Source organism: Microtus pennsylvanicus, chromosome 9 (genome assembly GCF_037038515.1).
Source record: "Microtus pennsylvanicus isolate mMicPen1 chromosome 9, mMicPen1.hap1, whole genome shotgun sequence".
Lineage (NCBI taxonomy): Eukaryota > Metazoa > Chordata > Mammalia > Rodentia > Cricetidae > Microtus > Microtus pennsylvanicus.
In genome coordinates, this window is record NC_134587.1 from 61,974,057 (window position 1) to 61,987,082 (window position 13,026).

General features: G+C 47.1%; 1 protein-coding gene across 3 annotated transcripts in view; it reads left to right on the top strand.

Annotated features, from left to right (window-relative positions):
- The window catches only part of Dlgap2 (DLG associated protein 2), a 688,019-nt gene that overhangs the window by 648,660 nt on the left and 26,333 nt on the right, over positions 1-13,026 (top strand). For all 3 annotated transcript variants that reach the window (XM_075986263.1, XM_075986265.1, XM_075986266.1), the window contains one exon: positions 11,942-12,291. In XM_075986263.1, the coding sequence (XP_075842378.1) occupies positions 11,942-12,291 (350 nt within the window). The remainder of the gene's footprint in view (positions 1-11,941; positions 12,292-13,026) is intronic.

Genomic DNA, 13,026 nt, shown 5'->3' on the forward strand with positions numbered 1-13,026 from the left:
GCCTCTTTCTTGTGTCTGAATTCAGGTCCAAGGCAGGTCCCGTTGTCAGGGCTACGGGTTAGCATAGCCTTCAGAAATGAATAAGAAAGCAGAAGTGACAGGGTGGGCCGGGCAAGTCTATATCCATCACAGGAGGAGAATGCAAGAGGCTGCATCTCTCTCCAAAACCTTTATCATGAAGGGATGTTGTATTTTGTCAAAGGTTTTTTTCAGCGTCTACTGAGATGATCATGTGGTTTTTATTTTTCAGTTTGTTTATACGGTGGATTATGTTGACAGAATTTTATATGTTGAACCATCCCTGCATCTCTGGCATGAAGCCTACTTGATCGTGGTTCTGATATGTTCTTGGAATCGATTTGCCAGTGTTTATTTAGTATTTTTGCATCAATGTTCATGAGTGAGATTGGTCTGTAATTCTCTTTCTTAGAAATGTCTTTATGTGGTTTAGGTATCAGGGTAATTGTAGCCTCATAAAAAGAGTTACAGCCTATGTTTTCATTGCAGCATATGTGAGCAGCTTCTTACCGTGGGCTGTCTTTCCTTACTACCTGGACAGAACTAGCTCCTGGCTCAGGAAGACTTCAGCACCTTAATGTAGTGGGACCCAGACACCGAGTCCATAGCAACCTCTTTATTTTCTGCATTAATATACGCATACATGTTGCAGAAGTTTAAACATTTCAATCATTACATTTCAGTGTAATCTTGTTTTCAAGTCATTCACATTTTCCTGTATACATGCGCTATCTTGGAGCATTTGTAGGGTTATCTAGTCATTTGCAGGACAGGACGAAGGACCAGAGCAGGTTGTGTTTGTGCAGAAACTCGTTAGAGTCTAAGGGTGTGGAACAGAATGACAAAGGCCATGCTGTGAGTTAATCTCAAGGTCCTCCAGCTCTGGGCACAGAGCATGTGGGTCCAGGCCTCAAGGCACCTTGCTATAAAATGCCTAGGTGTGGGATGGCAGAATTTGTCTTCTGACGAGGATGCCACAGTGAGCCGGCCATTAGAAACCAGCAGCAATGGCTCCAGCCTCCACCTACAAGGCTCCGTGAAGCCACTTAGAAAATGTGTCCCATTCTGGTTATTGAACGATACTGAGTTCACAGGCTGGTAGATAGTTTAGCCCACAGCCACAGGCCTCATCTATGGGTAGGTAGCATCTCTCCTAATACAAACTGAGGCATTACCATGCTAAAAGCATATTGAAAGATGTGCAGATATATATTTACTTCTCTTGACACCCATATGATGCAGGGTCAGTAATGCATATGAATGACTGACTGGGAAGTTTACATGTAATGGCACTTATACCAAGATTTACACTGTCTGTGGGTCCTTCTGTATTCAAGTATTTAAACTCCACTGACCTTCATGGTTGTCTCTGACCTTGAGGTGTGCTATTCTCTTTAGAGGCTCTCTTTTCGAGGAGTATCCCTTGACCCTCTGAGATGGTGTTGTTCAAAAAACAACATATGGCTGTTTTCTTTAAGTAGCCTAATTCCAATTCTGAGCCCCAGGCCCTCCTGCAGAAACGCGGCAGTAGTCCCAGATGAGTGCATGATCACACCAACACCAAGAGCCTCAGGAGGCCTGCAGGCTGGAGGAGACCTCCTCCTCTAGCCCACTGGTCCAAGCCAGCCTCCCTGGGATCTCAGTGCCTCCTTCTGCATGGGACCCTGGGAGTCTACTGGGTCAGCGTGGACTGTACTAGCACAGGGAGAGGAGCTCCCCTGCAGAGCCTTTCCCAGGCTACTTCATTGTCCACAAGATGCCCTTCCCTCAGCACCTCCTCCCCCTGTACCTCCTCCCCTTTACCTCCTTCCCCTGCACCTCCTCCCCTTTCACCTCCTTCCCCTGCACCTCCTCCCCTTTCACCTCCTCCCTCTATGCCTTCTCTCTCTGTGCCTCCTCCTTCTGTTCCTCTTCCCCATTCACCTCCTTCCCCTTCACCTCCTCCCCTGCACTTCCTCCCCCTACACCTCCTCCCCTGCACCACCTCCTTCTGCACTTTCTTCCCCTGCACCTCCTCCCTTTGGGACCCCTCTTTCTCTACCTCTCCCCTCAGGTGATCTTGCATTCTCCTCAAAGATCACATAATCTTCACCAGGACAGACATTCTCCTAGAATTATCTTTCCTAGAAAAAAAGCACACACTCCTGGTCCCACTTGATATGGGAAGGGTTGTGAGGGTCATGGGCACAAATGCACAGAGACATAGAAAAGCATGGAGGTCAAAGGTAGGGGTTTTCCCAGAACTGCAGGACCCACTCTAACTCAGCTCAGAGTTGGGTTTTGAAGCAGATTCCATAGTGGCCTCCTAGCTGCAAAATCATTGTCACGGACCCTTCAAAATGTCATGTTTATGGTCTGGAAAGGTACTCATTTGGAATCCTAAACTAAATTGGTCTGAACTACTTTTCTTAGAAAAACAAAAGAGGTTTGTTTAAAAGTTAAGCAAATGCTTCGAGCTAGATATGATGGCACATGCCACCTCATGGGAGATTGAAGCAAGAAGATTGTTGATTCCATCGAAACCATGTCTCAATAAAAACATTAGTATAACAAAAGGCCATAATAACTTCTTGTGTTTGACAGCCATCAGGAATGCTCAGCCCTGACGCTCTGTGAGTGTCGGCTGTTATTGATGGCAGTCAGGGTATTGAGCTACGACAGACTCTCTCAAGCCAACTTAGTGTTTCCAAGATTGATGCAAGTGCTGAAGGAGACTGATTACTCTGAAATTAGTCCCTCAGCCCCTTTGAAATGCCAGATGTGTAGAACACTGAGCGATGCCTGGCGATTTTGTATATCGTTTTAGGGACGTGAGTTGTAACATTTGTGCCACCGTTGATATTTCCAGATGACAAAGAAGGTGGCAGTAAGGCAAAGCAAGAAAAGAGTGGCGTAGAAAGGCGTGGCTGTGACCACATGGGAAGCAGCCCTTGTTAGAGTGGGCAGTGCCATTCATCAGACTCATTCCACCTTGGCCTAGTCATGTCGGAGTAGCGCACTGTGTCTTTTCAATACAGGTGCTAGGGAAACCTTAAAAATAAAACCGAGGGAGTCATCACTAGGAATATTCATGCCTCTGTTTGCCCATCTATTTATGGACTTACTTGTGCCAAGTAAGAAAAGCAATAAGGAAAAATAAACCGATCAATCATATTAGGGTTCTCACAGCCATGATGAAGACCATCCGAGTCACCTAACTGGTCCTGACTGATCCAGGCACCCCCAAGGGGCGCTGAGATCCAGCAGGAAAGCCCCAACTTATAAAAATAAGCAAGCTCACTCATCTGCTTCTATAAATGCCAGTGTGCACTTCCCTTGCTTTCTCTAGCCCAAGCTGACATTTTCTTTTTCATTGTGTTGATTTATAGCGGGTCATTACTTCACTGTCATTCCAATCAATCACAGAGTTGACTGGATCAAATTCACAAATATTTACTTAGTACCTAATGTCCATAAGATATTTCAAGGATGTTCTATGGAATAAAAGGAAAGCAAATGAGATTTGAGATAGATCTGCAAGCTGCAAACATGTACAAATATATTAATAATCATTACCTTCAGAAACATCTATATGAATGCTTGCTGGCTGACATTTAATCTTTTCTTCTAATTAATGTCAATTGTTACAAATTGTTCCAGGACTCACAATGTGGTCCAAATGCCTTTGGCTTCTGCATATTTTTAGGATGAACAGAGATCTTGGATTTTAACTGTAAGAACAGGAGTGTTACCTCCCAGCCCCTTTCTGTAGCTGTACTGACAAGTTTCGTGTCAACTTGAGTCATTTGGGAAGGAGGGACCTTTCTTAATCGAGAAAATGTCCCCACTGTGATGGCCTGTGAGCAAGGCTCTGGGGCCTTCTCTTGATTGCTTGTGGATATGGGCGGGACCAGATCACTGTGGGTGGTGCCCCTCCTGAGCTGGTGGTCCTGAGGGATAGAAGAAAGCAGACTGAGCAAGCTTTGAGGAGAAGTAAACAGTGCTCCCCATGGTATCTGTGTCCGATCCTGCCCTGACAAGCTGTACGATGAAATAAACCCTTTTCCCCCCAGGTTGTGTTTGGTCATGGTGTTTATCTTAGATGTGGAGATCCTCAGACAGTAAACCAGGGCTACAGCTAAGGTTCCTCAAAGACCTACTCTCTTTGCTGTTGGGACCTGGTAGGTAGGCACAGTGGGTCAGTAGGAGTGCAACTCTGGATGCTTTTGGAAAGATGCTCAGGGCAGTCCAGCAAGGCCCTGAGACCTATCACTGGTCCTGTGAATCTTGCATACCGAGAAAGTTCCCCTCACAAGCCTTTGGGGTTGGACACTCTTGGAGGACATGTCGAAGAAGCCAGAGTTGCTGAGGACAAAAGAATATGGCTGAAGGTCATAATCCCCTGAGTTCTTGTGGCCCCCATCTTCTCATATTCTCATGTGGCCACATTCTCCCGGGTACCCAGGACTCAGATTTGCAAAGACCACTTGCTCCAGATTGGGACTTGATAGGATCGCTGGCTTTCCTAAGCGTATTCAGGAATGAGCCCATCCCAGATATGCCTGATGAATAGAATAGGAGCTCCCTCATACTGTTTCCCCAATTGTGGATGCAGCAGGAGCAGACACACGGTCCCCAGGGCAAACAGCTCTTCAGGAAAATGTCCTGCCACCGCCTTGGGAGCCACTGTCTGGCCACCAGCTGCTTAGATATGTGGCTTCTCTTTTCTGTCCCCTGTCATACGTGCATAGAACTCCTGAAGATGAAGCCTCTCTTGGGTCGAATAGCATGGGACGATGTCTGCTTTGCAAGACAAATCCCAGCTGCAGAGAGGGTTCTGGCGCCACTCCCTGTCTGGATTGGTGCTCATCAGAAGTAAACTAGTTTTGTACGAAAACAAAAAGGTGAGATGCTTTCCGGGATGTGACAACCTCAAAACAAGCCAGTACCACATCTAGCCAGGTGTTTCTTAGTCCCTAAACTTCATGTAGAACACAGTGCTTCATAAAGCCATGGCATAAAGCCAACATAGCTACACAGCTCATGTTGTAAAGCCATCTGCTCAATCATTAATTCCCTTTTTGCCTTGAGAACTAAGTGGTTTCCCTCATCACATCCCCACTGGGAAGTAGCGTTGGAACTAGGAAAAGCAGGCATATTTCTTTCTTCCTTTCTTCCTTCCTTCCTTCCTTCCTTCCTTCCTTCCTTCCTTCCTTTCTTTCTTTCTTTCTTTCTTTCTTTCTTTCTTTCTTTCTTTCTTTCTTTCTTTAATAAGTCTATTAATCTAGGATTGACTGGGCAGCAAGTCAGACCCTCACTTATTAGGGAAGACAGCAAGGTCCCACATGCCCAGTGCCTGCCAAGGGTTTGGTGCAGCAGCATCTGGGCTCTCCAGTGTGTCCTTCAGCCTATGACGGACAGCTCACTGCCTGCCTTTTATTAGCACGCTCTCTGCTCCACTAGATATGCACACTGTGAGGCAGGGGTGTTTCTTGCAGCTGAATTCCCAGTGTCTGGAATAGAACGTAGCAAATTATACAGATGTACTAAATTTTGTAGATTTATTTAATGAAATAATGAATAAATGTATATGTGTTTGAATGAATGAATGAATGAATGAACGGGATTTCTCAGTCTCTGTCAAGCCTTGCATAAGCTGTGGGTACTGTGGGTTTTATGGATGAGTTTTCTGGATGAACAGGATGGGAGATGAGGAGAGGAAAGAGAATGGAAGAAAGGAGAGAAGACATGGTGTCTTATCCTGTCTGTAGCACCCAGCATACAGTAGGCTGCCCTCGTATGTTGGGATGTGTGCACTGGGTAGCTCCGGGTAGGCTACCCCTGTGTGTGGTCTTCTGTAGAAAGTCTTTGGAGTTCATTATGAAATTTGCATCTTTGTTTCTGTATACCCTGGAGTTAGAGGCAGATTTTCTTAAATAAAGAACAGCATTTGAGACAGAACGAGAGCCAGCTGGCAAACAGCACTGAGAGCCCCTCTGATTGCACAGCGAATTGCCACACTTTGGCCCATACATCATGCCTGCGGGCTCCATACCCAAGCAGAGCCATGATGAGTCACTGTCTCCAGGACTCCCTCTTCTGCCCAGGTACCTTTTGCCTGGGCCGGGAAGGGGCTAGACTTTATAGTGAGCCTGTCTATCCTGTGAAAAGTGCCATATGGATTTTTTTCATGGTGCCACAGCGAGCAGAGAATCTTAAGCACATGAACTTCTGTTGCCAAGGAACAGCTGGAATATACAGAAAATACCCATTGTGAGCACACTCCAGATCTTCACAGAGTTAATGTGGGGTGCAGCAAAAGAGCTATGACCCTTCGCCTTTCACAGTGAGGGGCCTGCAGCCATGACGCCAGTGACGTCTAAAGTCAGCCACCCACCAACACCCACACCCTCTTTTAACAGCTGTGGGCCTCCAGACCACTGGAGAGCCATGCTTGGCCAGCTCACAGTGATGGCATTTATTGATTCAGCTAGGCCTTGAAGACTCTCAGAGGACCACACTCCAAGGACACGGAATTGTTGTCACAGCTGACATATACTGTCTGCCCAGATAGTCTCCATGAGGCAGAAGGCAAATCAACACTTGCCTGGGTTGTCGAGGGAAATCGATACCTGCATCTTCCTTTTCCTCGTCCCCCTGAAACTATGATGATGCAGGTGCGGTGTTTGCTTGGGGCCTTCAAACAGACAGTATTTAGTATATGTTAATTTTCCTCTGAAACTGTCTAATAAGTCAGGCATGCACTGAGTTTGCCTCTGCAAGAAGCATTTGCTTTATTGTTCATGAATTCCTTATAGAAAGTCATCTCTTAATTAAGAGGCATTGATATCTAGATAACATTTGCCTCCACAGGTCATTAACACCTGTGAAATTAAATCAGAAAAGAAGCGCACACACAGAATTAGCCTTCCCTCAAAACCCCAAAGAGACAAACAGAATTCCAGGATCACTCCAGTAAAGACTTCATTCATGTTAGAGTGTGAGTGAAACTAACGTGTGTGTGTGTGTGTGTGCACAGAGACACACCGTGAGACAAATGACAGGGCTAGCCACCACACAGCTCAAAACTTGTCACCAACCCAATCTATGCACCCCTCATTGCAACCTAATATGTCACAGTTATCAATCTATGGGTTTCGACTGGATTTATTTTTTTAATATTTCCATATGCACTTAAGGTCTTTAGGCGCAATGAAGACCAACCCCAAGACCTTCCACGTGACTTGCCACTGTGCTACATCCTTACTTCTTGGAGACAGTCTCACTGTGTAACCCATTCTTGTCTCTACACATGACCCTCATCCCTCTGCTTCCTGCATGTTGAGATTACAGCATGCACTATCCTGTCTGAGCCAAAACTCCCCATTCCTAAGAATCCAGGCAAAAGTGATACATGAACAGTAGGTTTGGAAGGGAAACAACGTGTGTGACTTGTTCACTTGAACTTTTGTTTGGCAATGGTATCATCACAAAGTCCCCTGTCAGCCAGCAATGCTGATAAAGTCCATTCTGGGTTACCCGGCCCTTAGTAGATGCTATACATTAAAAAAAATAATAATTGGTTATTCACGTCTCTGAAAGGGAGTTCAATTCCCATGCAAGCTCTTACTGTGTGGTGTGGCTGATTTGCAGATAGTTAAGAAGAAAGCAGGAGCGTCTCCACAGTAAGCAGCTGTCATGCCTCATTTCCCTGTCTGGGAGACACTAAACACTGCTTGCACTATAATTTCTTGCTAATTAGCACATTTCTAAACAGGCATCTTAGCTGTTAACCCTCAGTGTGGCCCCAAAACTTGTGTGGCCACATAATTGTTTTAAAACTTTAGGGAGACCATTGTCTAAAACGCCAGTGGGAAGCGATTTCGGTGTCTCGGTTGATTTACACTTATGTTTTGAGACTAACATTAATTAAAGTGTCAAAATGTCTATAATCTTTTATGTCAGGGTTTTTTTTTTCCTTTCAAAGTTTGGTTTCTCCAGTTTCTCTTCTCATCTAGGCAGTCTTGGGCTTGATTACTGTAATTCCTTTTATGCTGCTATTCTTAAAGGTCTAATTAAGGGAGCGCTGGGGCTCAGAGAGCGGTGTGCACATCCAGCTAGAACGGTGATGTCTGTCATTCAGATTGCGCTCCGCATTGATTATATGTGTGTGCTTCACACCACAGAACACCAGATTTTAAATGTCCTTATTGGCTTGCAAATGTCATTCTGAGTTTGAATGCAGAAGAGGTCTCCTGGACTCTGGGTGTAGACTGATCATGAAATATACTTGGAAAGCTAGGACCTGTCACCGTCATAAGGAAAAGAGAATGGGGGCATTTGTTCCACTTCATTCAAATTAACTTCTTTCCAATAAAGGGGGTTGACTCGCTTCTCCTCTCAGATGTTGGCTAGTCCAATATGAAGTCAGGCTTGTAAGCTTGTGTCCCACATGGAGTCACACTGTGTGCATAGGGGTTCCATGTGGAGTCATACTATGTGTGCCGGTATCCCTAATGGAGTCACACTGCATGCGTGTGAGCATCCCAAGTGGAGCCATGCTGGTGTGAGATTATCCCCAGTGCTGTGAGTGGAGAGGGTGGGCGTTCTTCTGGAGCTACATTAGGGGGCAGGGTGTTTGGAGGTATCACATTAGTAGCATGGGTAGAATTTTCTTTCTCATGATTGAATTTCATAAATACGCATGCAGCGACTTGGTAGCAATCTCTGAAAAAGTAAAGGATCTGGACCAAGCTCCAGGCTCATGTGGTATTTATTCTTCCTGCTCACTGAGGGTGGGGATCATGAGAGGCATTAGGTGACCATGGCATAAAGACCACTCGTCTGGGTGCTTAGCAGTAACATAGACAGGCACAGAGAGATGGAGTGGGATAGTTTCTCCAAGGCCACAAGAGCACATCATCTCAGGTCTGTGGGAAGGATAATACAGCTATTCCTCATAGCACCAGTAAGGAGGTGCATGAAGCCTGCCTCGCTGAGGATGGAGTGTGTGCACAGCACGCTTCAGGGATGGCTCAGCTTTGGTCCAACGGTCATAACTTGTCTTTCATGCTGATTCTACCACTGTGACTACCCTGAGGTGAGTGTCAGATACTGAACAATGTCTGTCATTTTCAAAATGCTAAGCAATTACAATAATTAATCCAAGACATCAAAATCACAAACATATTAAACTGTATCAAAGCTAAAGTCCGAAGCACCGCCAGGGGCACGGGCCCTACAAAAATGTTTTCTGAAACCAACAGCCAACAGCATGAGACTCCCACATGTGATGGCTTCAGCATTTATTTCTGGACCTGTTGTATAAGCCGGAAAGATTCTGGCATCTCCAAGCCCTTCACATGGGTCCACGGATGACACAGGGACGATATCTATGGTCACAGGTGGGTTGCAGAACTACACAGGTGTGGATTGACTGTGGAAATTAGTGATTATGTGGTTTTGCTACAGTGCAGTTGACTTCCTTGCTATTAAAAATGCATGCATTTGCATTTACTTTCAAAAAGGTTTCATAGGAGAGTATGGTAGCTGTGTGTTCTAGGTAAGCACCGTGTGCTTCGCTGCTGCAGTAAGAAGGATCTCCCTTCAAATGTTCTGACTGTAACCAGGCAAGGATATCCCCTGAGTCTGCATTCCTAGCCCCAGGTAGACATTATCTCTGCCCCTCCACACAGGCCTTGTGTCCCAGCCTGAGCCAGGGACACACAGCCTGGCAGTGCACAGACACAGCTCCGAAAGCTGCCAAGCTATTTTCTTCCTTGTCACTCAAGAAATGTCACAGCTCCTGCCTCCCTGCTAGAGCATAGCAAGCCCTTCTCTGGGCTTGGCAGGGAGAGGTGCCTGCTGATTCATTAGCCCCATAAGCTATGTGGCTCCTAGTCTACAAAGACCAGTTCGAAGTTCCTATCTTTATAGCTAATGGGTCACCAGTGGAAGGCATGTGTTTGGTTTCTCTGGGCTCTCTGAGGTCAGTCCTTAGAGTTCCCATAACTATGCTGCTGGTTTGCTAAAGGGCCATGAAGCAACTGAGATTTTCCAGTGTCGGTTTTTCCTTAAACACGCTCAGTGGATTCTGTGTTGTGAACCAGGGTATAGGATGCTTTCTTGGATAGGTATGAAGCTAGCCTCTCTACCCTAATCTGTTTCCTAGCTGCACCTTGCCTTTTCCAGGAATCTCACATGGGAACTTGTTGGTTTTTTTCCCATTTTCCCCCCAAACCTGTTCCGAAGGAACTTTAAAATGGTTAGGCCTTTACCTTCATCATCTGAGAGGCGCAAACCAATTCTCAAAATCTTTATAGACAAAAGAAAAATCACCTTTGGAGGCATGTGGCTTTGCTCTGTGTCCCCACGCTGAGTGCACAGCACTCCTCTTTTAGAATTAAGCCCCAGGATCCCTATGGTTTTCTGCTTGGTGACTTGGGCTGCACTGCGAGGATATCGGGTCTTCAGCAAATATGGGCTGAAATTCTGTTCCATCCATGGGCCATATCGGAAATCAAGGTCAGTCGTCCCCAGCCAAGAAAGAGCCTAGACCCCGACAAATGTTTATCGGCAAAGAAGATGAATGGGGCTGCTGGACATTGGTGGAGAGATTCAGGAAAGATCTGGGGAGACAGCATTGTCAGAAGCAGGGCAGAGACAGGGGAAAGGCAAAGAAAATATTCTACAGAGAATGTGTAGAATGGGAAGACAGTTTAGGTGGGGCAGGGAGGCGGGACTGGGAGGTGGGGCAGGGAGCTCCCAAGATGGGTGGGGTAGGATGTGGGACAGAATAGTGGTTCAAGAGCCTGAATATCCCACCCAGCACAGGAACCTGGTCACATGGACCTCAGCCTCTGGGAGCAGAGAAATGAGGGAAAAAGAGATACCCAGATGCCTTCATTAGTCCACACATCAGAACCAGTTTAGTATGAGGCAAGGGAGAGCTGGGATTCCAAGAGACATCTAGAAAATCTCCAAGGGGATGCCATCCCACGGGGTGAATGGAATCGCAGAAAACGGCCCTGCAGGCAATGGCATGGGCTTCCCAAGTCTGGGAACCTGGGGTCGAGGGAGTGGAGAGTAAGTCAATCTTAGGGTATTTCTGAAAGGTGGCAGGGATGATGTCAGCATGGATGGACAAGACTCCTTCCGTGTACATATCCGAATCTGAAAATGGTACCCCAAATGTTTGCGCGTTTACTAATGCTCCTTAAGAGAGGGATCCATGCTATCAAGAGATCTTTGGAGAAAAGAAAAGGGACTTCAGGTGTTTGCTCTGGGGCAGACAAGGCTCAGCCTGAACTGTGCCACCCGTCTCTCCACCAGTTTCCCTCCTGACTCTTCAGCCACGCCCCTTTTAAGATTTCAGACCTTCCGCTCACCAGCTTGAGCCCCCTGCTGTGATGAGCTCGCCTATTTCATTTGTCCGTACTAAATAATGACTCGTTATAAAGATTTTGGTTGTTTTGTTTCGTTTTAAAAAACACAGGGGAGAGAGCACTGCAAATATTGTCACTCAACAACAAGTTTGACTGACACTGGCTTCTCACATCAGTGATTCCCTGTGTGGGCATTGCATTTTTGACTCTGATTTGGGGCCCTGCCTGCTTCCCTGCTGTGGTAAAAGGGGGTTTAGCACAACACCATGATGTCTGTGAAATCAGCAGTGTAGAATGTTCTGTCCTGCACACACATAGACACAGAAAGAGAGAGAGATTTCTAACTTGTGTTGCTGGGTACCTAGGTCCTTTTATAATGTCTTCTGTTGTTACATATATATACACATGGATATCTTTAAGCCCAGCCTTAGAAAGCCTGACTTTCTAAGGTCAGATGTCCAGAAACAGACAGGCTGGACTGTGCGATAAGCGTATGTCAGAGATGTAGGCGGGCTTCATAGAGGAATTCAGCTGACTGACTGAGCCTTCTTCTCTCGTAGCCGTCTCCTACACGAATTACAAGAAGACGCCTCCCCCGGTGCCTCCGCGGACCACCTCCAAGCCTCTGATTTCAGTGACGGCCCAGAGCAGCACGGAATCGACACAGGACGCCTACCAGGACAGCCGGGCCCAGAGAATGTCCCCGTGGACCCAAGATAGCCGTGGCCTCTACAACTCCATGGACAGTCTGGACAGCAACAAGGCCATGAATCTGGCTCTGGAAACAGCTGCGGCTCAGCGCCATGCCACAGAGGCGCAAAGTGGCTCCGCGAGGACCAGTGACAAGGCCATCCTGGTGTCCAAGGCTGAGGAGCTCCTCAAGAGCCGCTGCTCCTCCATCGGGGTCCAGGTAGTCTCCCCTGACCACCCTCTCTGGCGACGGTATAGGCTGAATCAAAATTCAAGTCACAGCCCCTTAAAACAGAAGTGGGACAGTAAGGCTGAGAGGCCGCTTGTGCCTGCTGCAGCATGACAGACCCCAGAGCAGAGCCCACAGAGATGGGATGAGACTCATGTACTGCCCAGAAACCTAGGGACACCCCACACACAGAGGTGTGGTCCTCGGGGCCGACCGCTAGGTAGATGATTTGGATAGATTATGCAGAGACCTTTAAAGGGGCTGAGGGGATCCGTCACAATGACTTGTTGTAACATCTCAGTCTTCCAGGAGTGTGGGGAACAAAGGGGCAAACAGATCCAAGCACTGTGGTGTGAGCTAAGGATGTGGCCAACAGGGGCCGTGTGCAGCGGGGCCCTTTCCCACACTGCCTTCTGTCCCAGAGACCTCTGCATAGAAGAGCGGCACCTTGTTATTGCAGACCTTGCAGGGGCACCCCACCATCCCATGAGGCCTGCCAACCTGGCTGTCCCGGCCACTCCTCAGCTGACCCAGGGGGCCTGGCTTGGGTTTAGCGAAGCACCCAATACACAATAGGAGCCCTGTCTCACAGGCAGTCTCAAGTGACCTCCTCCAAGCCCTAGTGGACATGATTGCAAGGGCCAAGCTTTGCTGACGCCATTTGCCTCTTGCTTTTTACACCTCTGCTCAGCCTGTGTCTGGCAGGCTTTAAAATCATCCTGCAAG